The sequence below is a fragment of the Spermophilus citellus genome (genome assembly GCF_964194105.1).
Source record: "Spermophilus citellus genome assembly, chromosome: 9".
Classification (NCBI taxonomy): domain Eukaryota; kingdom Metazoa; phylum Chordata; class Mammalia; order Rodentia; family Sciuridae; genus Spermophilus; species Spermophilus citellus.
Window position 1 is genome coordinate 7,316,038 of NC_138191.1, and position 27,239 is coordinate 7,343,276.

At 60.9% G+C, this 27,239-nt stretch overlaps 1 protein-coding gene across 11 annotated transcripts; it reads right to left on the minus strand.

Annotated features, from left to right (window-relative positions):
* Positions 1-985: 985 nt before the first annotated feature.
* On the minus strand, positions 986-27,239 carry MEF2D (myocyte enhancer factor 2D; the record flags this gene model as incomplete). 11 transcript variants are annotated; one of them, XM_081307606.1, is made up of 13 exons in its annotated part: positions 26,484-27,235; positions 12,619-12,805; positions 11,855-12,058; positions 10,338-10,475; positions 9,124-9,334; positions 8,844-8,900; positions 7,126-7,316; positions 6,678-6,698; positions 5,498-5,627; positions 2,234-2,345; positions 2,108-2,191; positions 1,448-1,754; positions 986-1,165 (listed from the first exon to the last, which is right to left on the minus strand). In XM_081307606.1, exons 2-13 carry the CDS (start codon positions 12,670-12,672, stop codon positions 1,154-1,156), a joined length of 1,521 nt encoding a protein of 506 aa, XP_081163732.1. In that variant the 5' UTR covers positions 12,673-12,805; positions 26,484-27,235. The 11 variants fall into 11 exon arrangements, with proteins under 11 accessions (XP_081163732.1, XP_081163725.1, XP_081163723.1 ...); XM_081307599.1 differs by adding an exon at positions 14,391-14,519 and having other exon boundaries at positions 2,108-2,345; positions 26,484-27,230; XM_081307597.1 differs by having other exon boundaries at positions 2,108-2,345; positions 9,124-9,184; positions 26,484-27,232.

Below are 27,239 nucleotides of genomic sequence, written 5' to 3' on the forward strand. Positions count from 1 at the left end.
CCAAGAGGGACTGTGGGACAGGCCTGGAGGTGGTGGGACAAGGAGGTAGCGAGACAATGAGGGTGCCAAGAGCAGGGGGTGAGGAGGGCGGGGGGCCCAGGAGGGATCGGGAGGACCCCTCTAGATGGAACCCATCTGTAGGGACCTCCCACCCCTTGGGCCATCCCAGTGTCCACTCCTTGGGAAGCGTGCAAGGCAGAGGAAGTCCCCTCCCCATACCTGCCCTCAGGCACCCCGGGGAAGCCCAGGGCCCCACTCTGCCCAGCCCTGGAGCCACCTCCCTAAAGGTCCTCTCCCCAGGTCTCCCTGCACACCGAGGCCAGCTGGACAGGGCTGGGTCAACAGAGGGACGGGGAGCTATTGCACTGTTTATCTTAGAGGAAAAAGCCGGGGGAGGGAAAGGGCCCCCCTTTGCCCTCTGCCCAGCCCTTCGGCCCTCCTCTCATGGTTCGGTCTCTCTCTTCAAATGTGCTTCCAGAGAGGCCACCTCTACCCCGTCCCCGCCCAGGTTCCCAGGCAGCCTTCCCAGCCCAGAAGCTCGGCCGCCACCCACGACCTTGGGGTGCAGCACACAAGAGTCAAAAGGGGGTCGTGTATGTCGGTTATTTCGGGGCCAGGCTTGGGCCCCGTGTACCCAGAGCTGTGGGGCAGCCAGCAGAGCGCCCCTGCCTCTCCCGCTGCTCCCACGCACACCAGCAGCCCCCGGCCTCCAGCCTGCTGTGGGGTTTTGCTGTATGGTAGTTTTTTGGTTCTTTCCCTCTGTCTGGGGCATGGCATGGGGGGCCCCTCCAAATGCAGGGCTCGGCACCTGTCCTTTCCCAAAGGCCTACTGGGCCCCCCTTCCTGCAGCATATGTGTACAACGTGCAAAGTGTCCCCCCCTTCCCGCAAAAAAAAGAGCCCCCGCCAGTGAAAATGGTGGGGGCGAGAAAGAAGGGACGAGAGCATCCCTCTCTCCAAAGCCAGAATCCAAATTAAAAAAAATATAATAATAATAATAATAATAATATAATAATTATACACAAATGTAACCGTCAACAGGACACAGGAGCACAGAAAGGAAGTGGGGGTCGAGCGGGAGGAGCCCAGGGCAGGGGTGGGCGGTGAGATTGTCAACTCTTCATCGGGGAGGCTGAGGAGGGGAGTGGGAATCGTCACTTTAATGTCTGCGGAGAGAGGAGATAGAGAAGGGGTGTGAGGGTGGCCAGCTGCGGGTGCATCCCACGCCCCTCTCCCCGGGCCAGGACTGGGGCGGCCGGCTGTGGGGGCGTAGAGCAGAGGTCTGACGCTGGGGGGCTGGGCTTCAGCGAGGAGAAGGGCTGTTGGTGCGCCCCAAAGGGCCGGTGGCGGCTCCGGCCACAAGGCCTCTCCAGTGGGAGAGCCAACAGTGGGGGCATGTGGGGCGTCTCCTGGCAGACAGTGCAGGAGGAGGGACGAGGCTACAGTACCCAGGTGTCCAGCCGCATCCTCTTCACGGCTGAGCCCTCGGCCTCAGGCTCAGGGGCCGGGCGCAGCAGGCCCAGCGTGGGCCCGAAGTCCCCCCGTCCGTCGTCCCGGTCCCCTGTCTCATAGGATCCCCCGGCTGGGCTGCTGAGACCGTCACCAGGCTCAGGGCGGGCGGCCGGGAACACAGCTGGAGGGGGAGGCGCGGGGCTGCGCTCGCGGCTCGGGGACACGGGCTCGGACTTGATGCTGATGTGCGGGTGGGTGGTGACCGTGAGGGCAGCACCCACATGGGGCAAGGGGCTGCCCGGGCTGGAGGCAGGAAATGGGCATGGGGTGGGGGGGGCCAGAAACAGAAGGGTAAGTGACAGGCAAGTGAGAAGACAAAGAGCAGAGAGAGAATGGGGGCGGGAGAAGAGGGAGAGGGGACGGCAGCCAGCGACAGAAAATGAAGGGGGGGAGACAAAACAGGCCACTTTAGTTCTCATCCTGTCACCTTCTGCAGCCTGGGGCTGGCTGGGGGACAGGGCCCAGAGGGAGTCTCCTGGGCCGGTACAAGGTACCCAACAGAGCTTCACGGGAGACCCACGGGGGACAGGCGGCCCTCTGCAGGACCCCCTCTCCCTCCCCTCACCCCCAGGCACCCAGGTCTCGGGAGGACTCACATGAGGTTGCCGAGAGACACGGGGACCAGGTGGGGCTGCTGCTGAGGTGGCTGCGGCTGCTGGGGCTGCTGCGGCGGGGGCTGCGGCTGCGGGGGCTGCGGGGGCTGCGGGGGCTGCGGCTGCGGGGGCTGCGGGGGCTGCTGTGGCTGTTGCCAGGCGGTGACGTTGCCTAGCGACAGCCCCCCAGGCGAGCTGAAGGCCGGGAGGGAGGAGAGTTCTGCGCTGGTCAACTGGTAATCTGCAGGGGGGAGGCAGAGGGTCAGGACGGGAGCTGAGGGGCCAGCGCCAAGGGTTCAGAGAGGCACTCAGAGAAACGCAGTCATAATAACAGGAGGAGCTTTAAAAAAAAATAGGCTGAAAAGACGGGTGGTTTTTAAAATAGTGTTGAAAATTTTTTTAAAGAAAAATTCTGTGTAGGTATCACTTCTGTGATGACAATGATAAAAAAGAGAAGCCAAGGGGAGCAAAGGGGAGCAGGGAAGGTCCAACTGTGTCTGTCGTCACCTGTCTGACTCTCCAGCTGCCTTTCTGAGGCAGTGGGGACCCACAGGGAACCCTAGGCACATGAGGCCCAGCAAGCAAATGTACCACCATGCCCGCTTCTGCTCAGCCCCAGGAGTCTGCGATCTGTAGAGACCTCCACCATCACACGGGCCTGGGCCCGCACTGCACCCACAGACGCGAAAGGTGCACTTTGGCTCCCAGTCCTCGCACCCGGGGGCAGGGCCTCGGACACCGGGTCAGGCCAAGGCTGCACCTCGGGGCACTGGTTTTCTGAAACGTCTAGCTTGATCAGTGAAGACACTGATGTTTGCTCTGCCACAGAACAAACACAACCATGAAGTGCCCCACGATTTACATGGCACAGCGATGTTTCCCGTTGCATCCTGTTCGGACAGTTTAGAAAATGTCTTCCCTGAGGACCACAAAGATGCCAAACTGTTACAGGGGAGGGCAGGCTGGGGGTTGGAGGCGGGGCGTGCCCCCCAGTCAGCCTGAACTACAGCCTTCTGCTGGGAGTCCTAGGCCATCTGCTCCGGCCACATTCATACAGAGAAGATGGTGTCACCTCTGCAACACTGGTAGGAGGCCAACCTTCCTGGCTATCTCCACTTACAGGCCCTGCGACCTTGGGCAGATGACTTCCTGTCTGCCTATGAACGGGAGGCAGTAATCGACCCAGAGTAAGCACATAGCATCTGCTGTGAGGACCAGAGAGGTTTTTTTTTTGGGGGGGTGGGGGTGGGAGGAGGGTATTCAGGATCCAACCCTGAGGCACTTAACCACTGAGCCATATCCCCAGCCCTTTCTATATTTTTATTTACAGACAGAGTCTTGCTAAATTGCTTAGGGCCTCATTAAATTCCTGAGGCTGGCTTTGAACTTGCAATCTTCCCGCCTTGGCCTCCAGAGCACTGAGATCTCAGGCAAGCGGCACCATGACCTGCAGGACCAGAGGGTGGCCACTCAGGAGGCACACAGGAGTGTCTTGACACCTGGTGGGTGTTCCAAAGATCACCTACTATTACTTTACAAATGAGGCAACTGTATGTAGCCTGAGACCTGAGGTACTGGCCCAGTGGCAGAGTTCAGGCAAGACCCCAGGACTTTCTATGATCTCTGAACCTCATCCAGAGGTGGTCCATGCTTGTTCCTAACACTGGCCACAGTTTTGAGATGCCTGTATTTAGAAAGCAAACAAAGGCAAAAATGGGCTTCGGGACTGACTGGATTTTTCTAGCCCTTGGTTCACGAACCCTTGCAGGAAGTCCCTCAGTGAGTAAATGATAAGAGACCCAACTCAGTGCTGCCCTACCCCACAGACTCCGGCCCTGTCTACTGGGAGGCTCAGCTCCCAGCCACCAGGCAGTGCTTGGCCCGCTCAAAGAGCCACCACAGTCAAACCTCTGTAGTCAGCGTCAACAAGGGACCAGGCCCACCTCTTGCCCCAGACAACACCAAGATCACCCCCAGCGCAACCTGAACCAGAGCCAGGATTGTAAACAGTGACAAGGGAACAGCATGTGCTCCGTGGGTCCTTGTTTACGCGCCTAGGGTCTCCTGGATACACCTGACACCTCAGCCGAGCTGGCTTAGCTGCTCTGCACCAAGAGGCCGAGGAAGAGGAGGTGGGGACCCAGTGCACGTTCCTGAGAGCCAAGGGCAGGGTGGAACCTGCCTTTCCCACAGTGACCAACAAGAGTTCACAAGACTGGCCTGCTAAATGCCTGTCCCAGGTCTCGACAACCAACTGCCCTCTTGCTTCACAAGACTGCGGGAACGGTGACCACAGGCAACCACTTCGGCGGGATTCCTAACAATGGCCTTGGCTTCCGAAAAGCTCCTGGGCTTCCCTCTGCCACCTGCTCCCCGCCGCTCTGCCTTCAAGGAGCCAGCTCTGCTTGGTGGCCTCAGTCCCGGTGCACCAGGAGCAAGCCTCCCCACCCATGCTCCCAGAGATGAGACTGGCCTAAAGGTGACACCTCAAAGCTGTGGAAGTGGGCATGTGCGCAGCTGCATGGGCAAAGGACAGGGCTGACAGACACCTGGAGTGAACTCCCATCCCTTCACGCTAGAGACCGAGCCAAGGGTACCACCGAGTCCTCCCCGAACAGGGTCAGGTTAAGTTGCCCAGTCTGGCCTTGAACCTGTGATCCTCCTGCCTCAGCTTTCTTAGTTGCTAGGGTTATAGGCATGTGCCACCACAACTGGCCAGTATTCTACGTTTTTATTTGCATGGTGATGCACACCTATAATCCCAGCAACTCAGGAGGCTGAGTCAGGAGGATGGTGAGTTCAAAGCCAGCCTCAGCAACTTAGTGAGGCCCTAATAAAAATACAACTCAGTGAGACTCTAATAAAATACAAAAAAGGGCTGGGGTGTGGCTCAGTGGTTCAGTGCTCCTGGGTTCAAATCCCTGTACCAAATCAATCAAGCAACCATAATTAAACGAGGTCTCCCCCAGATCAACAGCTTTCCTCAGACTGTGGCTTCCCTGGCTTATTTATTTATTTATTTTTGGTACTGGATGAACCCAGGGTGCTTTACCACTGAGCTACACCTCTGGCTCTTTTAATTTATTTCTTTAATATTTTATTTTTAGTTGTAGTTGGACACCACACCTTTATTATTATTTTTTTAAATTTTTATGTGGTGCTTGAGGATGGAACCCAGGGCCTTGCGCGTGCTAGATGAGTGCTGTACTGCTGAGTCACAACCGCAGCCCCTTTTAATTTATTTTCTAATCTTGAGATCTTCTTGTCTCAGCCTCTCGAGTGACTAGAATTACAGGCGTGTGCTACAACCCCTGGCTCCCAGCACAGCTATGTTCCTTCTCTGGTCACTCGTCTGTTCCAAGGCCAAGTGCACACAGTAACATGGACACTCACCTGTGTTGTAGGCGGTGGGCATGGAAGAGAAGGGGAGGCCCTGGCTGAGCAAACTTGGTGTTGCCACGGAGACCACTGGGGTGGTGAGCGAGTGGGTAGACTGGGAGACCCCGAGGCGCTGGGCATTGTTCTGCAGGAGAAAATGTCTGTCAGGAGGTGCCAGACGGGTGGGCTGCCTTAGGCTGACTTTGGAGGCCAAGGTCAAGGTGGGGCCTCAGCATGGAGGACCCGGAGGTACCCCAACACGAGTTGGTGCAATCACAGAGACACTGAGACCCCTGGAGAAGAACGTGCACAAGTGGCTTCACTCTCACCCACACATGCGAAGAGGAAGAGGAGGCCCCAACACTGGCCCTGTGGCCGAGACCCCAACACCGGCCCAGGGTCCTAGGGCAAAGTGACAGGAGCAGTGAGACAAAAGCCATCGCACTGCAGCACCCGCCCTGGGGAGGGTGTCGGCATCAGGGAGGGAAGCGCGGCCTGGTGTGGCGTGTGCCTGCGTGTACCACACACGTGTGGGGCTGTCTGCCGTCTGCCGCTGAGTCACTTGTTTATTCCAACTCCACACTGGGGCCGGAACTGCCGCTGTGCTGGCCGCCAGAGCCTGCCCGCCTTTTCCAGTCTCTGGCCTCCCGTCAGGGAGCTGGGAGGAGGAGCCCCAGTCCCACTCCTGGCCACGAGCGAGCATGCACGTGTGTAAGAGTGTGGCCGTGCATGTCTGTGTGCAGCCCACTAGGCTTCAGCTTCCCCTAGAAAACCGATGTCACTGTCCACTGGCATCCCCCACAGGGTCCCTGTCCTGGGTTCCAAGAACGCTGTGGGGACCACGCAGAGTAGAGGGCTAGGGGATCCTAGGGCCTAACCAGGCGTCGGGGTTGGGGCCTCTGGGGCCTGAGGGTGGCCTCACTCCACTGTGCAGAGACACGCGTGTGTGCGCGTCGTCTGATGCAGCACCACACCTGCATACACACGCACAGGTCCACCCACGTGCACAACTGCCCCTCACCCCACCCCGTTCGCCTCAGTTGCCAGGTGGGCACTGAGCACTGCAAAAACCACACCCACACCACACACTGAACACACAGGGAAAGGACAAGACACAGGCGCTCCATGCTGGGACCCAGAGGAGTGGGCTGACCCAGAATTCAAAGCACCGCCAAAGTCTCATGGCCTCACTTACCAGATCTAAATGGTCCTCAGTCTGGGAGCAGAAATAAAACCAAAGGGACGGTTCAGTCTCTGGTCTCTCCCCTCTCCCACACCCCCCACCCACCTCCCTGCCTAACGGCAGGCGCTGGCCAGCCCAGGAGGACAGAGCTCTGTCCCAGCCTCCACCAGCTCGGACACCCCTCGCCATCTAGTCGGCAACCTCCTGCTACACGCGAGACCCTCTCCCCATCACAGAACCTTCTCTCCCACCCCCCGTCCTTTCTACTGCCTATTTACCCTGGCACCTCTATGCTCCAACCTCTTAAATGGTCCTCAGGGAAGAAAGAGCTCACAAAAAGCCATGCATACGTGATCTCTCTTGGGAAGTCCTACCTCCTGGCCAACCTTTCTCTCTCCTGCTACAGCTCCGCTCTCTCCCTCCTCCCAGCCTCCCACTTCCAGCCCAGACACCCACTTACCAAGTGATGCATTAACCCCTTTCCTCCCTGGGAAGTGATGACCCGCAGGTCAGGCTTGCGGCTGGGGGCTCCAAGCTGGGCGCTATGGGTGGGCGGCGGTGGAGACTTGGCAGGGATAACCTTGTTTAGGCTATTGCCATTGGCCACAGGGAGGAGGCCAGGGGAAGCCCGAGCACTGACATAGCCGTTCCCTGGAGGAGTGAGGAGGTGAGGGTGAAGGGCAGGCAGGCCGGCCCCGTGGTCCTCTCTTCCCCGCGCCAGGACCCCTCCCGCCAGGACCCCTCCCAGTCATGCCAAGCTGCCTGTGTCCCCACCACTTTCCCAGAAGAAGAGGACATCTTGCTCCTCAATCACTGGGTTCCCTTCCTGCCTCCAGGCCACATGTGACAGGGCTGGCGTGGGGGCACCAAGGACACGCCAGGAAAGCGACCACTGCTACTGTCCTGCGACAGCCGAGACCCCACAGCTCCGCCTCTCCCTGCAGCTCTCTCCTGTCATCTCCAAAGGCCCCCCAACCTGCCCCGACAGGACCCACGGGGCCGGGGGACAGGTGGCGACGTGGGATCCAGGCCTCTGTGGAGCCTGGTCACCAGGGCTGACCACCAACCATTTGGGCTGCTCTCTGCTGTGTGCTGGGGACTCTGAGACTTGGACTGGAACAGGACAAGCTGCCCATGCCTTGGGGGAAACAGGCCATTCACTGGCGGTGACGGTGTTGCTGGGCCCTGAGGGACTGATGGCATAGCACCACCAGTTAGACTGGTAACTACCCTTCCCGTTTGCTCCCCTCCACAATGGGCATACTATCTCATTTAATTCTCACATTAACCCTGAAAGACAGGTGTCCTGAGCACGGGAGAGAGGGCTGTATGTAATGGCTTGTGGGGCCACAAAGTTGGTGGGAGGCCAAGCAGGGTTTTCACCTGCTTCCCACACACTGGACCCCAGGGCCAGTGGGTACAGCTATCCCCTCAAAGTCTGTGGGAACTTCTCTGGTCCTCTCCTTGGACAGGGAGGGGTACTGACCCAGCTTCCTGACCCCATACGTGATTATTGCCAAGAGGGAGCCGACGCCAAGCTCAGGGACTCTGGGGTTCTGGGATGTACCAGTGAGTGCAAGCAGAAATGCCACCTTGCTCTGTCCCCTAAGAGCATGCTGTTGCCCTCAAAGTGTACTGCTGCCTCCGTCCCAACTCCCGGATCACTCTGAGAATGGCAGGAATGTCAGGGTGACGTCAATGGTGACATTAGAAGTCACAGTCACCCAGCTGGACAAAGACACAAGACAGGAGGGCCTATGGGCTGCTGGGGGTGGGACAGCCTTTCCTCTGTGGCTACAAGTACATCTAACATGTGGACCCTGTGTGATCGAGCACACGTGTGTGCGAGTCTCTGCCTGCTGCTCCTCCAGGCACGGCCAGGCCACCCGGTCCTCAGGTCCCAGGCAGACACCTCTAGTCCACGGGGAAGACCTGGATTTTCTGCTCCAACTAGAAACGCTGGTTCTCACAGCCTGCCCGCACTCCCTGGCTCTGCGTCTCTGCTGGCCGTCCACCCCACTGCCACAGACGCCAAAATCCAGCAGCAGAAACATCCTCCCGCTCTCATCCCCTTCAGGGACTCCACCATCCTGTGGTGTTCCTCCCCTAATCTAGGTCCCTCCTGGACACTGAGCAAGCATCAGGCCTCCACATGCCAAGTAGGGCAGTGGTACTCACCCACGGGGCTGGGGCAGGCTCCGTTAGCAGTGCTGAGGTCTCCCCCGAGCATGGCCCCTGGGGAATGAAGCAGAACCAGGTGAGCTGGCAGCACTCCCCGGGCAGGGGGCTCCCGGGGACTGACCAAAGGGGGCTGACCAAAGGGGGCTGTTGAGGAGTGCTGGACCCTGGGCCCGGGATGCTGTGGTAGGTACAGGGCAGGCCTGCTTTTGAAGCTGGGATCCCAGAGTCCCCCGTGCAGCTCATTCGCACCTCCTCCTGCCCCCACCCGTCGGCTCACCTGCACTGGCCGGCCGCTGGGGCAGGCCTGGAGACACGCTGTTCCTCTGTAGTGCTGGCTGCTGGGGGGACAAGAGCCGCGGGTCTGTGAGGGATGACGTCACCAGGGAAGGGGTGACCAGGGAGCCGCTGGGGTTGCTGAACTGCAGTGAGCTCTGATTGGACACGGGCACCGTGACAGGCATGGCAAAGTTGGGGGCCGGGACAGCTGACTAGACAGAAAAACGAGGGGCAGGGTCAGACCAGGTCAGCACCTTTCCCCAGACCCACTCCGCCTGGGAGGACAGGCAAGGGTCTCCTGAGCTCTGGGCTGTGCACCCTTGGGTCAGCGTCTCCAGCTCTCTGCCCCCGGCCGTCCTGAGGTCCTGCCTACCACTCCTACTAAGGCAGAGGGTGGTGGGAGTGCTCTGAGATCCAGCTCTGGCCCAGAGAATGAAACTACGGTTCTGTTCCCTGCAGACGGACCAGGGACACCCCTAGTGGAGGCAGGTTAGTCCTCAGCCAGGCAGATCACACGGGAGGAGGTTAGCTGCCCTGGGTACAGACCCAGGTTCACACACGCAGCCCGTCCAGGCCTGGGCCACGGTCCCAACCTGCTTCTCCTGCAGTCACTCACCACCCAGCCTACTGCAGAGGGGTCCACCCTCTCAGCGCCTGCCCCTTTAGCACTTCTGCTGCCCTAAACACCGCTGAGTGCCTTGGGTGGGGGCCGCGGAGCAGCCCCAGGGTGTTCATCCCAAGACGCCTGGACAACAAGCCCCCTGCAATGTCCTGTCCCTCAAGGACTTCGTGTCATCTACATGTTTCTTGCTGGCAAGGGGGATGCTCCATGCCCCTCTGGCTCATGCTCCATCTGAGATGAGTCTCAGCACAGGTCACGGGGTTATCCTGACCAAGGTCGCAGGGTCCTCAGTGGTCACTGCTATCCCCAGCATGGCTCGGAGCAGAACACCCATCAGAGGCAGCCGAGGGCCGCGCGAAGCCACACCATGCACCACAGGGAGGCCCTCCATGCGACTACTCACGGCCAGTCTATAACTCTGCATCATTTTATCAAACTCCTCGTCTATCTTTTTATATTTCTCCTCCGTCTGGGGGGTCAGGGCAAACACCTCGTCCACCTCAGGGCTTTCACACTCCCTGTGCTTCTTGTGCAGCGCCTGGGGGGAAGGGGCCGGAGGGGGGACCGACAGAGAGAGAGTGAGTGGGGCTCACCCCGTAGCGCCGGAAGAGCCCGTCCAGCTCCTCGCTGGCGCGCCGGTACTTGTCCTCCAGCAGGGGGCTCTGTTCCAGCGAGTCCTCCCCGTCGGGCTCTGGGCTATCGCAGCCGTTGAAGCCCTTCTTCCTCAGGGTCTGTAACCGCACCACTAGGTCAGCGGGTGAGGGTCCTCCGGGCCTCCAGCCCTCCCTAGGAGCCTTCAGGGGCCCCAAGATCCCTGCTCACCCAGCCTCCTTTCTCAGGGTGCCCAGCGCCACCCAGGCCCCCGCCTCCCCATGCCTCCACCCCATGGCATCCCTCCACCCCGTGCCCCCAGGCCCATGTGAAGACCTACAGCAGGGGGCGGCTGCAGAGCACAGGGACCACGTGGGGGCGCCTGACCCGGGAAGTGTATGTGGCCAGCACTGTGCTTCCAGAGCCCCATGTGGGCAGACTCAGGGGAGATGGCTGAGGGGCTAGTGGCCTGGGTCAGCCCTGTCTGGTGAGGCCTGGCCAGAGGGCACTGAGAGCTTCCTAGGGGAAGGTGAAGTCAGGGGACCCTGCCCATCCCAACCCAGGCTCTGCTCAGAAGAGAGGAGAGAGAAATCAGGTAGGGTCAGAGAGGGAGAAGGCGAGACTCAGGAGAGCCAAGAGGGGACAGCAGGCCCAGGAACTGGATCCACCACAGCGACCTGAGCAAAGAGGAAGCACCTGCCGTGACCCAAGGCTGCCCTCTCCGTGCTCAAAATGCCTTTGTGGACACTTGCCTTGTTTCTAAAGTGAATGTAAAGTTCATGTTGTAGTCTAAAATCTGTCTTCTCTAATGTAAAAAAAGAGAATTCCCCTCAATCTCTGAATCTGAGGGATTTTGAGGCCTATGGCTTCCTGGGCGCCCTCCTCTTCAGCCCAAGTCTGCACCCCACGGTGCATACCCAGTGTGAGACCTGAAGCTGGGCTGCTTCGTGCCGTCCACACAGCACCCTCCAAAGCAGGCTCTGGCCCCATTTTGTGGAGGGGGACACCATGGTTCAGGGAGGCCAAGCCACCTGCCCGAGGCCACATGGCCAAGAAAGGGCAAAGCTGAGTTTGAAAGCTTGTATCCTCCAACAGTTCACAAGGTCAGCTCTCTTTGAAAAAGAGAAAGAACCACAGGGGCCCACTAAGGGACAGTGACAGAAAAGGAAAGAAACAAAGGGGGAGACAAAAATTAATGAGTAAGGGAGTCAGATGCAGGAACCGACCACAAGATGGAAAAAAGGGACAGGGACAGAGAGAGAGCACAAGAGAAGGCAGCAGCGAGAAGTCCTGTCGTGCTGGCCGCAGGAAGGGACTCCCAGGAGCGCGGTGGGCAGCGCACCTGACAGCCCGGGCCCAGGCGCTGGCCATCCACCTGGACTTCCCCTCCTCCTTCCCGGGGCCGGGTTTGTGTGACAGGATGTGGGTTAACGCGTGTGTGCAGACTGAGGGGCTCTGGGGCGGCACCGCGCGTGTGCGCAAGGACACAGGCTGCGGGCGGTGCCCGCCACAGGCCCACCTCAATGATGTCGGCGTTGGTGCGGCTCTCGTGCGGCTCATTGTACTCGGTGTACTTGAGCAGCACCTTGTCCATGTCGGTGCTGGCGTACTGGAACAGCTTGTTGGAGTGGTTGAAGATGATGAGGGCGATCTCGCAGTCGCACAGGACGCTCAGCTCGTACGCCTTCTTCATCAGCCCGAACTTCCGCTTGGTGAACGTCACCTGGAGGAGAGCAGCTGGTGTCCAGGGCTGGCTCAGTCCAGGAAGCCCTGCCTATGAGCTGGACACAGCCACTGCCCTCGGAGCTCCCATTTTCAGGAAGACACAGGAGTTCCTAGTCTGAGGAAAACAGTTACCTGGCCAGCGTGTGGCCAAGATGGAGTCGCAGCCTCGGTACCACAGGGGAGAAGGTTAGAGGCCAGGCCTCTACCCCTCTGTGCTAGGGACTAGGGAGAGGTCTCAGGGAAAAGCAGAGGGCTCCTAGGATAAGAGGAGGGAAAGGATTCATTCTGGGGTTTGGAAGTGTCCAGGTGTGGCCTGAAGCCTGCATATGGCGCCCGGGTGGGGACACAGGTCCATCTGGTTAAAGCAGAGCCTGCCCTCCTGGGGCACAAGGTTCCCGGAGCTGCAGGGAGGTGGGGGCTGCTCTTCTCCTGACTCAGCCCACCCCTCTGTCCAGAGCTCTTCCTCTCCCAGAAGCCCCCCATCAAAGATTGGGGAGGACGTGGAGCGGGGGCCAGCTCCCGGTCCTCACCTACTCTGGGGCTCCAGGACTTCCTCACCTGCCGGTTCCGCTCATCAGTGATTCGCTGAATCTGAATCTTTTTCCTCCCCATCTTCTCTGGAGGTCCTCAGTGCTAGGGAGGGAGAGGCTGCTGGGTGGCGGGTCTCGGCACCCCTCACACTGTGCTCATGAACGTCTGGGACCAGCTCAGTTCATGGTCAGCAGGACACCTTCCGCACAGCCTCCTGGGAGGAGAGTCACAAGAGCACTGTCAGGCCCCAACTCTCAGCCATGCGCTCCTTGAGGACGTGAACCAGGCTTACAGCACCCCTGCAAGAGGCTGGCATCGTCTCCTCCCCGTCCTCAAAATGAGGCCATGCTGGCTACCTGTGGCAATGGTCTGCCAGACCAGGCACAGGCTGGGACTCACACCGGGCCCAGGACTCTGGTCCAGGCTCTTCTGCATGGTCATGTTGCCCTGAGGCTCTAGGTCAGACAGAGGACATGGAGCGCGTACCTGCTCAGGGTCTGGATCTTAGAGAACACCAGTATCTCCCTCTGCTTTCCAGAGCCTGCCTTGCTCCCCAGAGACCCCCTGGCCCAGAAGAACAGTTCACCTTCTGGAGTCTTGGGAGGGGACACTTGCCCAGGCCAGCAAGCATGATGTGCCTCATGCCAGGATGGGATGTCTCTGGTACCCCTGATTCAAGAACATACTAGAACAGGTCTACAGCAGTGTTCCTACACCAGCTCATGGAACCCCAAGTCCTGGGGTCCCACCACCACCTGCCTTCAGCCAGAACGCCCCTACGACAGTCTGACTTATTCAGCAGACCTGCACCTGAAACCTTTGTTTGGAGAAAGAGTTTTGCTGCTTAAACCTACCAACCACTACTCCTCATAAGAGGTCAGCAGAAAAAGAAATTTTAAAAAAATTTGTTTGGCCAGGCGCAGTGGCCCACGCCTGTAATCCCAGCTGCTCAGGAGGATGGCGAGTTCAAAGCCAGCCTCAGCAACCCGCAAGGCACTAAGCAACTCAGTGAGACCCCGTCTCCCAATCAAATAAAAAGCAGGGCTGGGGATGTGGCTCAGTGGTCGAGTGCCCCTAAGTTCAATCCCTGGTACCCCCCCAAAAAATCTGTTTTTTGGCAGTGCTGGGGGTGAAACCCAGGCTTTAGGCCTCCTAGGCAAGTGTTCTTGCCCCTGGCCAAGACCCCAGTGAATCTTTTCTATGAAGGGTCAAACAAACATCTCGGTTTTGCAGGCCACATGATGTGTCTAGAACAACTCCCATTCCGCCTGCCGCGTGAGCACCTGAGGGAACGCTGAAGCAGGTGGGGGTGAGCAACAAAACTGCACGAGAGAAGGGGAGACCCGAGTTCCGCAGGCCCTGGTCTCTGCTGTGCGCTGCCCAGCGGCCCTGAGTGGCCCAGCAGACACCGGGCCCCGGCGCCCCACTCCTCACTAACTCCCACTGCCGGGACTCCAGCCCCAGGACTCCGGTGCCCCTGCTTCTCGATGGGACCCGGTAAATCTCTGCTTTCTAGGCCGTGGTGGAGTGGGCTTCAGGGAAGGGGAGGGCAGCAAGGCCCCGGGTTCCTGGCCCAGCCTGGCGAGGGAAGGACGCTCCCAGTCCTCCTGCACCCACCATCCTTCTCTCCTGCCCTCCGGTCTCCCTCTGACCACCCTGTGTTCATGAGCAGGCGCTGGCTGAGATGTGATCTCTGGCAGGCTATGGCCAGTTCTGTCCCCTCCTCCACAGTGGGAGAACCCTCTCTTTGTTCTCATGATCCTCCAAAAAGCCACTCATGCAGTATCTCTAGCACTCACCACGATGTCAATGTTACACTCTGTGCTTCTGATTCATGCCTGGCTTCCCTGAGACTGAAGCTTCCTGAGGGCAGGAACTACATCTGTCCTTTTCATTACTCTAGACCCTGTAAGGAGCTCAGGAAACACCTACAAAAAGACAAGACTGTCTCATCGTCATGGCCCTTTGAGAAGTCCTTCTTGCAGTCTAACCTCCATTAGTCCTGCTGCAATTTGAGCTCCTCTCACTCTGTGCAGCTTGAACTTGTCCCTCTCCTGACTGCCCTTGAAGCTCGTTTGTTTGGACACCACCCACCTTCCAAATACCCCTGCCACCTCAGTCCTCCACTCTCCCCACCCTAGGATTGGCTGGTGCAGCGGGTGAGACTCTAAAGTCTTCTAAGGAGCAGCCCTGAGCACATGGAGATGGAGAGGATGGGGTTGCTCAGGCAACTGTTGCCTGGCAACCAGCTCCCTGGCTGATCTCCTACACCCCCCCACCCCCGCCTCATGCTGGGGGAGCTGGGATGTGAGAGGGATCAGGACTGAAAAGGCAGAGAAGCCACAGAGACCCAAGGAGCATCCTCTGATAGAGGGAAGTCAGGGTTCAACAAGACTAGGCCCCATCTAGCCCACTCCCTCCAAGGCAGCTCAGAGCACTTTTTATAATTCCACACATCCCACAGCCCTTTCCCCACTGCTGCTCCCCCTCTGTGCCAACACTGCCAGAGGAGAAGATGTCCCTGCCTTGGGCAGTCCTTCCTCCTATCTAACCACAAGGCCTCCTACAAAGCAGGCTCAGCCTGTACTAACCTCGTTCCCCTTCACTGCAGGTTCTCTGAAAGCCCTGGGGCAAGAACATGAACTCAACCAAGACTTTGAAAGAGGGTGGCTGGGGCCTACATGAGCTCAAAGGACCCTAAACTGACCCCAGCTAAGGTGTGGAGGCCTAACCTGCCCAAGCTTCCCTCCTACCCCATTAGGAAAATTTTAATGAACACCTGGACCTCCTTAATTAGCCCTCTGCCTAATTACCTAGCCAACTGCCAGCAGCCAGAGGCCCGGGCATCTGTCCCCCAGATGTGAGCTCTCCTCCCGGCCTGGGCTGGCCCACTCCTCTTCCCCTCCAGGAAGCCATGGCCCCTGGCTGCCCTGCTCTCACCCTTTCTCCTTCACTCTGGGCAGCCCTGGGCTTGGGAGGCCAGGTTGGGCAGGGTGGCCTTCCTGCTCTGAGGCCCAGGGCCTGCTCCATTCTGACCTCAGGCCACAGCTGAGACTCCTTTGGCTGGCCTCATCCTTGTCATAGAAGTGCCCCTTCAAGGCTCTGGCTGCCTGATTCTGACTCACCAACTCGATGGACAGGGCAGGGCAGGGCAGGGCTGGCATGGTGGACCTCCTGGGTGGGGTGGCCCTTCCTGATGGAGATGGAGGAGGAACACAGGGGAGAGGACTGTGGGGCTGGCCCCGGATTGTGAGGGAAGGACAGCTACAGAGGGGCCCTGCACACAGGGAAGAGGTGGCAAGGCAGGAGCCCAACGGACAAGGCGGGCAGTTGAAGGGACCCGAAATCAGCGGAGACCCCACAGACAGCAGCCATTTTCCCAAGCTGGGCTAAAGACCCAATAGGAACTGTGGTTACGTTTATATGCAAATGAGGGACACTGCAAGGTACAGCACGGGCCTGGTCTGGAGGGGACATGGAGAAGCAGCAGGCCCTGCCTCCCAGTGACACCTCTTGGTACCTGAGCAATATTCAAACCATTCTCGGGTTTCAGAATGATGCTATCTCGGTGGTTCCTGTGTGAGGTGGCCGGGGCCTGCGGTCAGGGCAGCCCCCCTCGGAGTTGCAGCTCCGGCAGGGCTGAGCAGGGCTGTCCTCAGGGAGGGCCCGAGGGCTCCTTTCCCATGGCCACCTTCCTCCTTCCTGGCTGTCAGGGGAGTGCCTCCCTCTCTTCTCCCTGGACCGTCCATCCCGGCTGGCCCTCTGTCCCGGGGGCTCAGAGGACCTGGGGGTGCAGGCCCAGTGGAGCACATGCCAGAGAGGCTGGGCAGCGCCCCTTCACAGAGCACCGGGCCTCAACCTGCGCTCATTAGGCGGCCTGTCCCTCCCTCGCAGGCTGCTGGGGGCTGGGAACGGAGCTGGAGGGGCAGGCAGGAGGCGGGAGACAGCTGTCACCCCTCCGCCCGCCCCTTCCCTGTGGCTGGGCTGCAGGGCATGAAATAAGCAGCAGGGCTGGGGGAGGGGTGACAACCCAATCCACCTGTCACCCCCCCAGTCAGGCGGCCTCCAGCAGCCTGCTCACTAACGAGGGAGGAGCATGGGGGAGGCGGGGGTGAAGAGGGGGACAGACGCACAGACACAGGAAAGGAGCCTGAGCAGCAGCAGCAGCAGGCCCGGAGGCAGAGTGGGCCGCGGTGGAGGGCTGGCCAGGGCCGGCCAGGGAGCAGGGGCGGGCGCAGAGCTTCGGAGTGGGAGGAGTCAGGCCAAGCACTGCCGCCGCTCAGACTCTGGTCCCTGGGCACCAGGCAGCGGGCACCCTCCCTGCCCTCTGAGAACTTGCAGTCCCGCCAAGAGGTAGACCAGGGCGGGGCGGGGCGCCTGGGCAAGGGAAAGCAGAGGCCAGGGGCCCTGGGGCCCTGGCTGGGGCCCAGACGCAGCCCTGGGAAGGACTGTCTGCGCTCTGCCCATCTCCCAAGGGCAGGCGGGTCCTGAGGAGGCAGAGGGAGCACCCACCCGGGACCAGCTGTCCAACTCCAGCCCCCAGGGAGCGACCCCAGACCCAAGCCCTGGTAGCCACTCCCGCTGGGCCTCAGCCGGCCTCCCCAGAGCCTGAGCACCCTGGGAGGCGGCGCAGGGCGCGTGACTCCCCAGCCCAGGCCAGAGGCTGCGGGGCACCTTCCCATGGTGCACTAAGGAAGGGGGCACGTCCCTCGGAAGCCTGAGGAAGGCAGAGCCCGAGGTCCCCCCACACAGCCCGATTCTCACGCCCCCGCACAGCCTGCCCCCCACCCCTGCTCCCGGCCCTCCCTCCGCTCCTTCTCTCCCCCCCTCCGCAGGCTGTTCTCCCCCCAGTTTTTCTAGGATCGCAGCCCAGGGCAGGGCCCCAGCCCCACCCTCAAACTTCGGTCAGACAGGCTTCTACCCAAAGACCTGGTTCCCACCATCTTCCCTTCCTCAGGGACTCCCTCCCCCGCCCAGCAGCCTCAGGGCTGGGCAGGGGCTATTTTTAGCCTGGGCACTGAGCTAATTTTAACTCACCGACTGGGGACCTGGGGGCGGGCTGAAAGGGGGCAGTCCAAGAAAGCTGGGCCTGGGGCAGGGGAGTCTCAAGACCCAGGCACCTGCACCTCGGCGCTAGGGACAGGAACTGACCCGAGGAGCGCTGGGTGGGGAGCGCGGGCAGCCCTCCCGCAGCTTCCGCTGGACAACTCTCCATGCTCCACCCCAGGCTTCCCACCCTCTCCTCCCCAGAAAGTCTCCTGGGATGGGGTCATCCTGTTCTCTGCCCAGGAGATGCCTCTCCACTGAGGGTCTGTCTCCTGAGCCTCCTCCACTGCTTCCCCACCCCAGCTTGTCCTTCCTGTAGTCTAGCTCTCATCCTTCCTGTGCTGCAGGGGGCTGTGCGCCTCCCTATGGAGGCAGCAGCTCTAGCACCTCCCACCCTAGCTCTGACCTCCCCTGGGGACCTCTGGGCTGGTTCCCACCTATCCCTCCCCCCACCCCCACCCCAGAAAGTTCCTAGAAACCCCAGACTGACCTCAGGAAGTATTTGGGGGCAACAGGAGATGGAGTCCTGAGGTGGGGTGATGAACAGTCCAGGGAAACGTGGGGACTCTGGGCTGGGCTTTTAGTCTCTGCTCTGGCTCCAACTTACCCTGTGACCTTGAGCCAGTGAATGGGCTGCACCCTACTGACCAGGAGCCTGGACAGGTAGAGTGTATGAGGCACCCGGTGCCGTTCCAGGCCAGACATTCTGTCCCTGTGCTCTTTGGAGAGGCCCAAGAGGAAGGGGGAGTCAGGACTGTGTGCATCTACAGAGGAACAGCCCAAGAGGTGGCCCAGTCGGTCCTCCAGCTGGGGGGGAGGCAATCTGGAGGCCGGAGAAGGCGCGTTCTAAAGGGGAGCCCCTCCACCAGCTGCAAAGCACCACAAAGGCTCACATTGGGCCAAGGCAAGTACCAGGTGGGACACACAGGCCACCACAGTCCCCTCACACATCTGGACCGCCTATCAGACCCAGAGCTTGGGGCCCCCCAGGGTCACTGTCGTGGTCTGGCCCAAGGTCACTGTCAAGTCACTGGTGGGGCCGGTTCTGAAACTCGAGGTGCTCCTTGGGCCCCACCCAGCAGGCCTGGCCTGACTCACTGGCGCTCATTTGCATGGGATTTGCATAGTGCCTCTGACCTCATTCCTTCAGATCCCACTTCCCACCCCAGGACTCCCACGGCACCCGGAGACCCCAGCCCAGTGTCCCGGCCCCTCAGACCCCTGGTTCCATCTTTTCCCCCTGAGAGCACTGCTGAATGTAAACACCCCCGGCAACAGTGGACAGCTTTAGTCCAGCTGGGTCCCCTCCATCCAGGTCCAGGCAGGGATGGGCTGAGGTCAGGAGGAAGGGGGGGTCTGCCAAGGCTCCCAGGATGAGGTCCAGCGGCTGCCCACTGCCCTGCTTCCTGGGGACTCTCCAGGGCAAGAGCCCCAATCCCCTCAGGGCCATGGCTGGGCATGAGTGGCAAGGCAGGGAGCTGTCCTCTACTCCTGTCTCCATGCCCATTTCTAGGACCCACCCCAGAGTGCAGAATGAAGGATGTGGCCGGGGACAGTAAGACAGACACCAGACTACAAAGGGGACCTCTGAGGGCTGAGTCCCTAGATTCAAAGTAGCCTTGGGGCTCAAAACTGCTTGTCAGAAGGTACCCAATCCAGCATGGGCAGCTGGTGACATTTGGGAGGGCAAGGAGGCCCCAGCATTGAACTCCTACCAATGAGAGCTGGCAGACAACCAGTCCCCTACCTACCTTGAAGTCCAACCTCCATCTGTCCAGTTACAGTATCTATACTTCTAGCCATACTCTCAGAAACAAGGAAGCCCAGCAGAGGTCTCCTAGCCTGGGAAGTCCTTCCTGCTATCTAACCACCATCCTTCCCACAGTAGCCAACCCTTCCACTGCAACCCAAGCCCATTTCAGTCATCTAAACAAGCGTGGTGGACAGGGGCCCCTGGCCATCAGAAGCCTCAGTTGAGGAGAGGTGGGGCGGTTGGGACGGTTAGTGTGTCACCTTCCACCTCCCCACCCTACTTCCCCCTGGGGTCTTAAGAGACAGAAGTGAAAGTGGCAGCTGGGGCTTTGGGGGCGGGTCAGCTTGAGAGCCGTTGGGATGAGCATAAGGCCACCAGTGCTGGGTTTGGGCTACCTACCCCTGAAGTGGGTAGACTGCTAGTTGGACAAGGGGAGGAACTTCCCATGAAAATGAGAGCAGGGAGTAATGATGATCCCTGGCCAAAGGAATAAGTGGAGAAGCAGGCAGCAGTTCCAGAAAGCCGCTTGGTCCCCTTATTTAAAACAGCAAGACCCTCTTCTCATCCACAGGACAGAGGCGGGGCTGCTCTGCCGAGGCACAGGAGAGCCGGGCCCTCAATCTGGACACCACGGGTGCTTGGGGAAAGGGAGGCGGAGGGTCAGAATGTGACACCCACACCTACGACAAGGGACAGGGGACTGGGACCGAAAGAGGCCAATCCAATCAGAGAGAGCAAATCCTCCTAGAGACATCATGACCTCGAGAAGCCACCAAGGATTTAAAGGGGCCGCCTGGGGCAGTGGCTGGGTCTCCTTCTCACTGGAGGACAGTCCTCTAAGCCCCTGGCAGGGAGGGAGGGTGGCCGCCAGGCAGCTCCTACAGGATTAGCTCGCTGCTCTCAGGAAAGGTGCCAGGTGAGGCTGAGATGTGCAGCCGGACAGAGGGGCCTCGCAGGCAAGGCTAGGCAGACCCATGTCCCCAGACCTGGCGTCTCACCCTTTCACAAGGACGCTGTGCAAAGTCCCATGGAACTTCGCCAGTAAGGACCTCTGCCTACCACGCTCTCCCTGCCATTTCTACCATCTGGAGCTTGCCTTGCTCTGAGGGGGAAGTCCTGCCTGTTGTCAACTCTCAATCTCTCTGCTAGGCTTTACAACTAGGGCCCCACCCCCGGGAACAGGTGAAGGGTTCCTCTCTCCCCTGCCCTCAGTTCCCCACCCTCCGCTGACAGGTGGGAGAGACAAGAGAGAGCAGCTGGGCCAGGAGGCCTGTCCCCAGCCAGCCTGCGCCCCAGGGCCTGCCACACAAGGGGTCGATGTGGAGGAGTGAGCACAGATCAGGGTTGGGGGCAGGAGGGGGTGCAGAGGTCGGGAGAAGGGTGCAGGAGAGGGCTGAAGCACAGCTTTGCCGTGGGACCAGGCCTGGCCCTCCCACGGCACTCTGGCCCAACACACAGCGCACCTGCCCTACGCGGAGGGCTGGAAGCCCAAGGTCACCCCAGCCCCTGCTCCATCTCCTTGCCTCCTATCGCTGGATCCAAACGGAGCGGGAAGACGGAGCGGGAAGATGGCAGGGGACGCCGCTTCTCCTCCACCTCGCCCAGCCTCCAGTGGGCCCGTCTCCCCTCCGGCCTGAGGACCTGGGTCCCGGCTCTGTCCTCATGGGCCTCCCCCAGGCACTTGCTGGCGAGGAGACCACGGGGAACAGCACCGTCAACCAGGAGCAGGGGCGCCTTCTGAGCCATGGAGGCAGCTGGTGGGAAGGCAGACCCCTGGGCTCCAAGCCTGCCCAGGGCCCAGCTGAGCCCTGAGCCGGCACATCCCCCCAAAGCCTCCCTGGCCCCTTCCAGGACACCAGACGCTGGCATCGAGCAGCCTTGGCAGACAAGTCCTGGGTCAGGCGGTGCCACTTGCTGAGCAGCCCCACACGTCTTCTCATGGAACCCCTCTCCTTCCCACGGGGGGCAAACAGCGTCACCTCCTTTAACAGACATGAAGATCAACTTGGAGATGGGCAGGGACTCGCCCAGGGGCATCAGGGACAAGGGGAACAGGAGGGCTGCCTGCAGGCACAGTGTGCCCCTGCACACAGGACTGAGGGGAGGGAGCACTCTCTGTGGGAGCTCCTGGCCCTGGGACAGGCCCAGCTCTTAGGGGGTCCAGGCCTCCCACTCTAGCCCCCTCCCCCACCTCACGCAGAAGCCCAAGAGGACACTCATGGACACCCAGGATGGGGCCGCGTGTCATCTGCTCCTGACCCCTTGCTCTGGGGGCTTTCATCCAGACACCCAAACCCAAAGGCAGCCCCTCCTCGGGATCCAGGCATCCCCCTCCCTCAGGGTGTCAGGACTCTTAGAGGCTGGACTTAGTCCCCTTCCCACAGCCTCCTGGCCTTCTTCCCACGGCCCCTCCCGCAGGACAGGAGCCTTCCTTCAACCTCAGTCAGAGCCCCCAGCCCCAGGGACAGCATTGTCACTTAGATCTCTGAGGCTCAGTTTTCCAGATTCTAAAAAAAATAGTGTGGGGACAAACAGTCTCCAGACGTTCCCATGCCCAGCACAGAGCTCGGCACACAGTGACAGAGTTCTGGTTTTGGTGAAGGACACATCCTAGAAGACTGGGTGAGTGGGGCATGGCTGAGGGCAGCTCCCCGACAGGGCGAGTAAAAGCCCCCTGACCTGGCGTCCCTGTCTGCGGTGGCCAGCTCAGGGAGTGGCCAGAGCGCACAGCCAGAGGCACCTCGCCAAGGCCAGGGCCTGCTGGGAGGGCAAGTTTAAATGAGTAAATATGGTCCCGCCTGGGTGTAGCCTGCCACAGGGAGCCCTGGACAGGTCCCTCCCCTCCTGGCCCACAGCAAGAGGGCGGTCAGACAGCAGCACCAGGGCCAGACAGCCATCAAGGCCTGTGCAGAGTCAAGGGAGCACTCCCCGGCCTCCACGCGGCCAGCAGTGGTCTGCAACATGGCTGGGCTCCCTGGAGGGCAGGCGGTGGCCTCCACCTGGGGAAAGGCCAGACATGGAAGGCCTCGGGGTCACTCAGGCCGGGGTCTGCCCCCAGTGCCCGAGAGCGCCCAAGAACCTGATGCCTCCGAATGGCTTCCCTCTTTAGGGCGGGTGAACAGGGAGGGCGACAGAGCCTGTGACTGACACCAAGACACCCAGATGTCCCATCACCAAAAGGCAAGACTCCAGTGCACCTGGCAAGCTGAGGCCCCCAGAGGGTGACTTACCCAAGGACACAAGGCCAGTGTGAGGGGCGGAGACCAGTGCGCCAGGGCCAAGGAGAGGGCCAGGTGGGGGAGGGACGGAAGCCAGCCAGGGCGCCTGGACTCACAGCGGGCTCTTTACTGTGCAGACGGGTCTCTCGCCTGCCCATCTGTGGTCTAACCTCAATCCCTCCTGCTCTCTCGCTCTGCCCTTGGTCCTCTGGCCTCTGGTCCCTCACCCTGGCCCCGCTCTCCAATCCTTTAATCATCTTTGCCACTCGCCACCCCCTCCTCCGCGGCCACTGCAGCTGCTCTGAGGGTGTCTACACCTTCACCATGTGCCATCAAGTGCTGTGGCCCCCCATGGCGCAGGGCCTGGGTCCTCCTGGTCCTCCGCACTGCACCAAACCGGCACCAGACTCTCCCAGCCCTGCTGAGGGAGGGGTCCAAGCCTACCCTCCTGCAGCTGCAGGACAGACTCCTCTCAACACTCTTGGTCCTAGGCAGTGGAGAGAAGAGAAAATAAATACTCCAGGAGCCAAACAGCACCAACCCACTGGGCCAAAGGTCAAGGCCTTTTAGCAGAGCCACAGGAGGAGAAAATGCTTTGCGATCCCCTCCTTTCCCAGGCCAAAGTAAAAGCCACCATCTCTTCCAAACCTAGCTTCACTGGGAAGTTCTCCCTGGAGTCTGAGCTTGGTCCTGCCTGCTGTAGTTACAGACAGATAGGGCAATGTGAACACAACACAGCCAGACACCCAACTTCTAGAATGGAGCTCTTAGGACCTAACACCACCCTCTCCCCCATGAGTAAGTCACCAAACTGGGACAGAAGGACAGAAGGTTGGCCAGACTCCGGCCCCATGACTAGCTCATAAAAGCCACCAGCGATTACAGTGATGCTAAGGCTGTGCTGCCCACCATGAGCCACGACGGCCTCCTTCCCTCTTCCCTGTACAGGGAGGTGACTGCCTCAAGCCAGCTGGCCGCGGACAGCCTGCAGAGTCCCAGCCATGGACCTGGGGGGTGGGAGGACCTGCCACCACAGTGCCACAGGCCCACGCCAACCCTGATGATGGGTTCGCCTGGGTCCTCATCCCACTTACAGAGCCCGGGCAGACGCAGGTGCGCCGCGTCCATGGGGAAGACCTTTGCCGGCCCCCCACTGGCTCCTGACTTCAGGAAGGCCACCTGTCTGCATGGAAGGGCAGACAAGCAGGGCTGGCTCAGACACAACCAGGGAAACGCGGGTCGCACCCACCTGTCCCCATACCCCTCCCCCACTGAGGCCCACAGGTGGTCGGCAAAGTGGCCACAGGGCCCCCACCAGGCTGGGGTAAGTGCTCAGACTCTGGACCCGATGCTGGCCAGGGAGGATGAAAGGCCCAGCTGGCCAGGAAGAGAAGGTGGACAGCACGGGCAGAGATCCAGGTGTCCGAGGGCAGGAGGACCAGGGACACCCGTGGCAGAGGCACCTTTCCAGGGCAAGATCAGAAGAGGGTGGGAAGGGCACTAATCCCAAAGCCTCCCCTCCCAGTCCCGGAGGGGGGGGGCCGAGGGCACCCCCTCAGACTCCTTACCGCTGCTCCTCCAGCCCCCAACCTGGGGTGTCCCCCCACCTTCTCCTCCCCATCCTACCTCCCAGGAAAGACCCAGGGAAGATTTAAAAAAAAAAAAAAGCCCTGCTGGAGAGAGATTATATAACAGCAGCCAGAAAGACGATCACATCGCGGCCTATGAGAGCCAGGAGCTCCGAGGGGCAGAGCAGGGCAGCGGAGGCCTCCAGCCCAGGGCCACCAGCCCCAGAGTGGGGTGGACAGCAGGCAGCACCTGCCACCCTCCTAGACCTCCACCACTGTTTTAGACGCTGGTTTACAGCAGACACAAGTTCCAGCCCAATCCCCATGCCCATCCCCCCACATAAGGGTTAAGATGCTTTCTGACTGGGTCCTGATTCTCCCCAACCACCACCTCCAAGTGCATGGCTGCTGTGTCTTCCTTCCCAGTCTCTATTTACTTTGAAGCTGAGCCTGAAAGAGTGGAGGGACTAAAGCTCTGACACAGATTTTGCTGTGTGATCTCAGGTAAAAAGCTCAACCTCTCAGGTTGCTACAGTAGAGCAAATAAAACTCCTCCTTTCCCCAGAAGAACCCCCTTACAAGTGTATACACACACACATGCAGACTTGTACAGTGTTTGCTGGAGGGACAAGGGAGTCACAACAAAGAGAATGTGACCACTGAGACCCAAATGCCATGCTGGGGCAAGCCAGGAAAAAGCTATACCCAAGCTCCACTGTCCCTGAATTGCTCCATATAAAAAGGTCCTTAGCCCCTCCCACACTGATCCCACCCCACCCCCATCTCCTGCCCACCACCAGGAAACCACAGGAAGGAAATTCATTCCCAGGCAAGCTGTGGGAGCTGGGACAGCCAGGCTAAGTCCTGGGGCCCATGTGACCTGGTGGCCACAAGCAGGTGGACATCTGTGAACACTGACATGTGCCTCTTCAATGCCTTCCTTAGCTACTAAGACCTCCCCCTTGGGGGCTCGGAGGAGAGTGGGGGGTGGACACCTTCCTAATTCCAATAGGCCCAATCTCATGCTGGCTCAGGCTCCCCTCCTATCTCCAGGCCAGAGCAGCCCAAGGTCACCGCCCCAGACGGCAAACTTCCCATACTCCAGGCTGGCCCCTGAATTGCAGGGACACCCACCAAGAGGATGGGAGGAGGGGTGACTAAGATCCACCCCCAAAGAAACTAGCCTCTGAGGAAAACTCAAATGGGGGAGGCGCAGAGAAGGGGGATACAGGATGCGCCCACCGTACCCTCCCCCAACCCCCAACTGCACGCGGTAGGGGAGGCACAGAGCCTCCCACTTCGAAGGGCAAGTCTGGGGTAACCAAGTCAGTGGCTCCAAGTGTGCCCAGACCCCGGACTCCTCCTTTCTTGAGGAGACCTGGAAGGGCTGCTAAGAGGTCAGCGGGAACCATTAGGGGGACAGATGCCTTCCCTGGACCCCTGTTCAACTCGGGCTGATGGGAAGGGGGCTCGCACCGCGGTGGGAAAGTGAGCGCATCCCGCTGCCCTCAGCGCTCCCTCGCGAGCCCCCACTCCCTGGGCAGACCCCACTCCCCGCAGCTCGGCCTGCCAGAGGTGGAGGGGAACTGGAGGACTCTGGCCCAGATGTGGACCAGCTGCAAACTTCTGGCCAGGGGCTTCTCCAGCTGGGGCAGCGGACAAGCCAGGTCAGGGACTCGGAGAGGAGCTAGGAGGTCCCAAAGAGGGAGCTGCGTGCCCACCTCCGGGGCCACTCGGCGTCCCGACTCCACCGGCCCGGGCACGCGGGCCCCGGGACACACTCACGCCCCAACCCACCCCGGTGTCATCTGAACAACACCCCCCCCCCGCTTCCCAAACAGCTGCGGCTCCCGCCCCCGCCCTCCCGCGGCCCTCCCGGGCCCCTCGGCACCATTCGGGCCAGGAGGAGGGAACAGGCGGCGCGAGGAGGAGAGGGAGGGAGGGGGGCCGGCTGTTAAAATGTCAGTCGCTCCCGGCTGTCACCGGAGACCCCTCGGAGGAAGGCGCCCCTTGGCCGGCCGCTGGGAGGCCGGCGCGACCCCAACCCGCCGGGCCCGCCCGCGCCCCCGACACCCCAGGGAATGACAGCCCACCCCGCGGGGCCCGCAGCCGACTCCCTAACACAAACAGCCCCGGGCCCCCGCCAGCGCCACGCGACGACGCGGCGTTTCCCGCGCGCGCCCGGCAGCCCGGGGGCTACCCTAGCCCACCCTCGGGGGACGGGCCAGACCACCCTCCGCCCGGGCCGGGACCGGGTGGGGGAGGGGGCCCCTTAAAGTGGCAGGCGTATTATTTTTCTCTACTCACCAGCCCCTGAGGGAAACGGGGTGTCACGGCAGGGAAGGGGGTAACCCTCGCCCCTGGTCCGGGGGATCTTCAACACCGGGAAGCCGCAGCTCCGGGCGGGAGGAATAATAAATGAGGCCGGCGTCCGCGCGGGCCCTGGGCGGCGCCGGGGGGCCTGGGCCCCCGTCGTACGCGCGGGGGCGGGCAGGCGGACGTCGGGCAAGCTGGGGACCGGGGCCGAGCGCCCGAGCCGCCTCGACAGTTGTTGATATTTTGCTTCCTTCCTCCTTTCAGGCTCCAAAGGTAACTCCTCCAGCCCCCGGGAGTCGAGGCCGACGTAGGCACAGCTCAGCCTAGCTTGAGGGGTGGGAGCAACGGCGGTGACGGACAGGCGGAGGAGCCAATGGGAGGAAACGTGGGGGCGGAGGGGCGGGGCCGGGGAGGGCGGTCCCGGGGCGCGGCCCCGCCCCTCGCTTCCCTCGGGCCGGCCGGGCCCGGCTGGGCCGGCCCCCACCCCTCCGCCCTCCCAAGCTAGGCTGCGGCGCCGGGAGCGGCAGATCCCTCCGCCTGCGGGGAGGGAGGGAGGAAGGGACTGAGCGAGGCCAAGTGGGAGGCGAGACCCAGAGGCCTTTAAAGGGATCGGCCCGCGCCCATGGTGCCCCTCGGAGCTCGCCGGACGGCCGCCTGGCGCTGCCGCCGCCACGCGCTCAAGGAGGTCCTTCTCGGGGAGGCTGTGCGCGCAACATGCACTCTCTCACCCGCACACTCGCTCCAGGA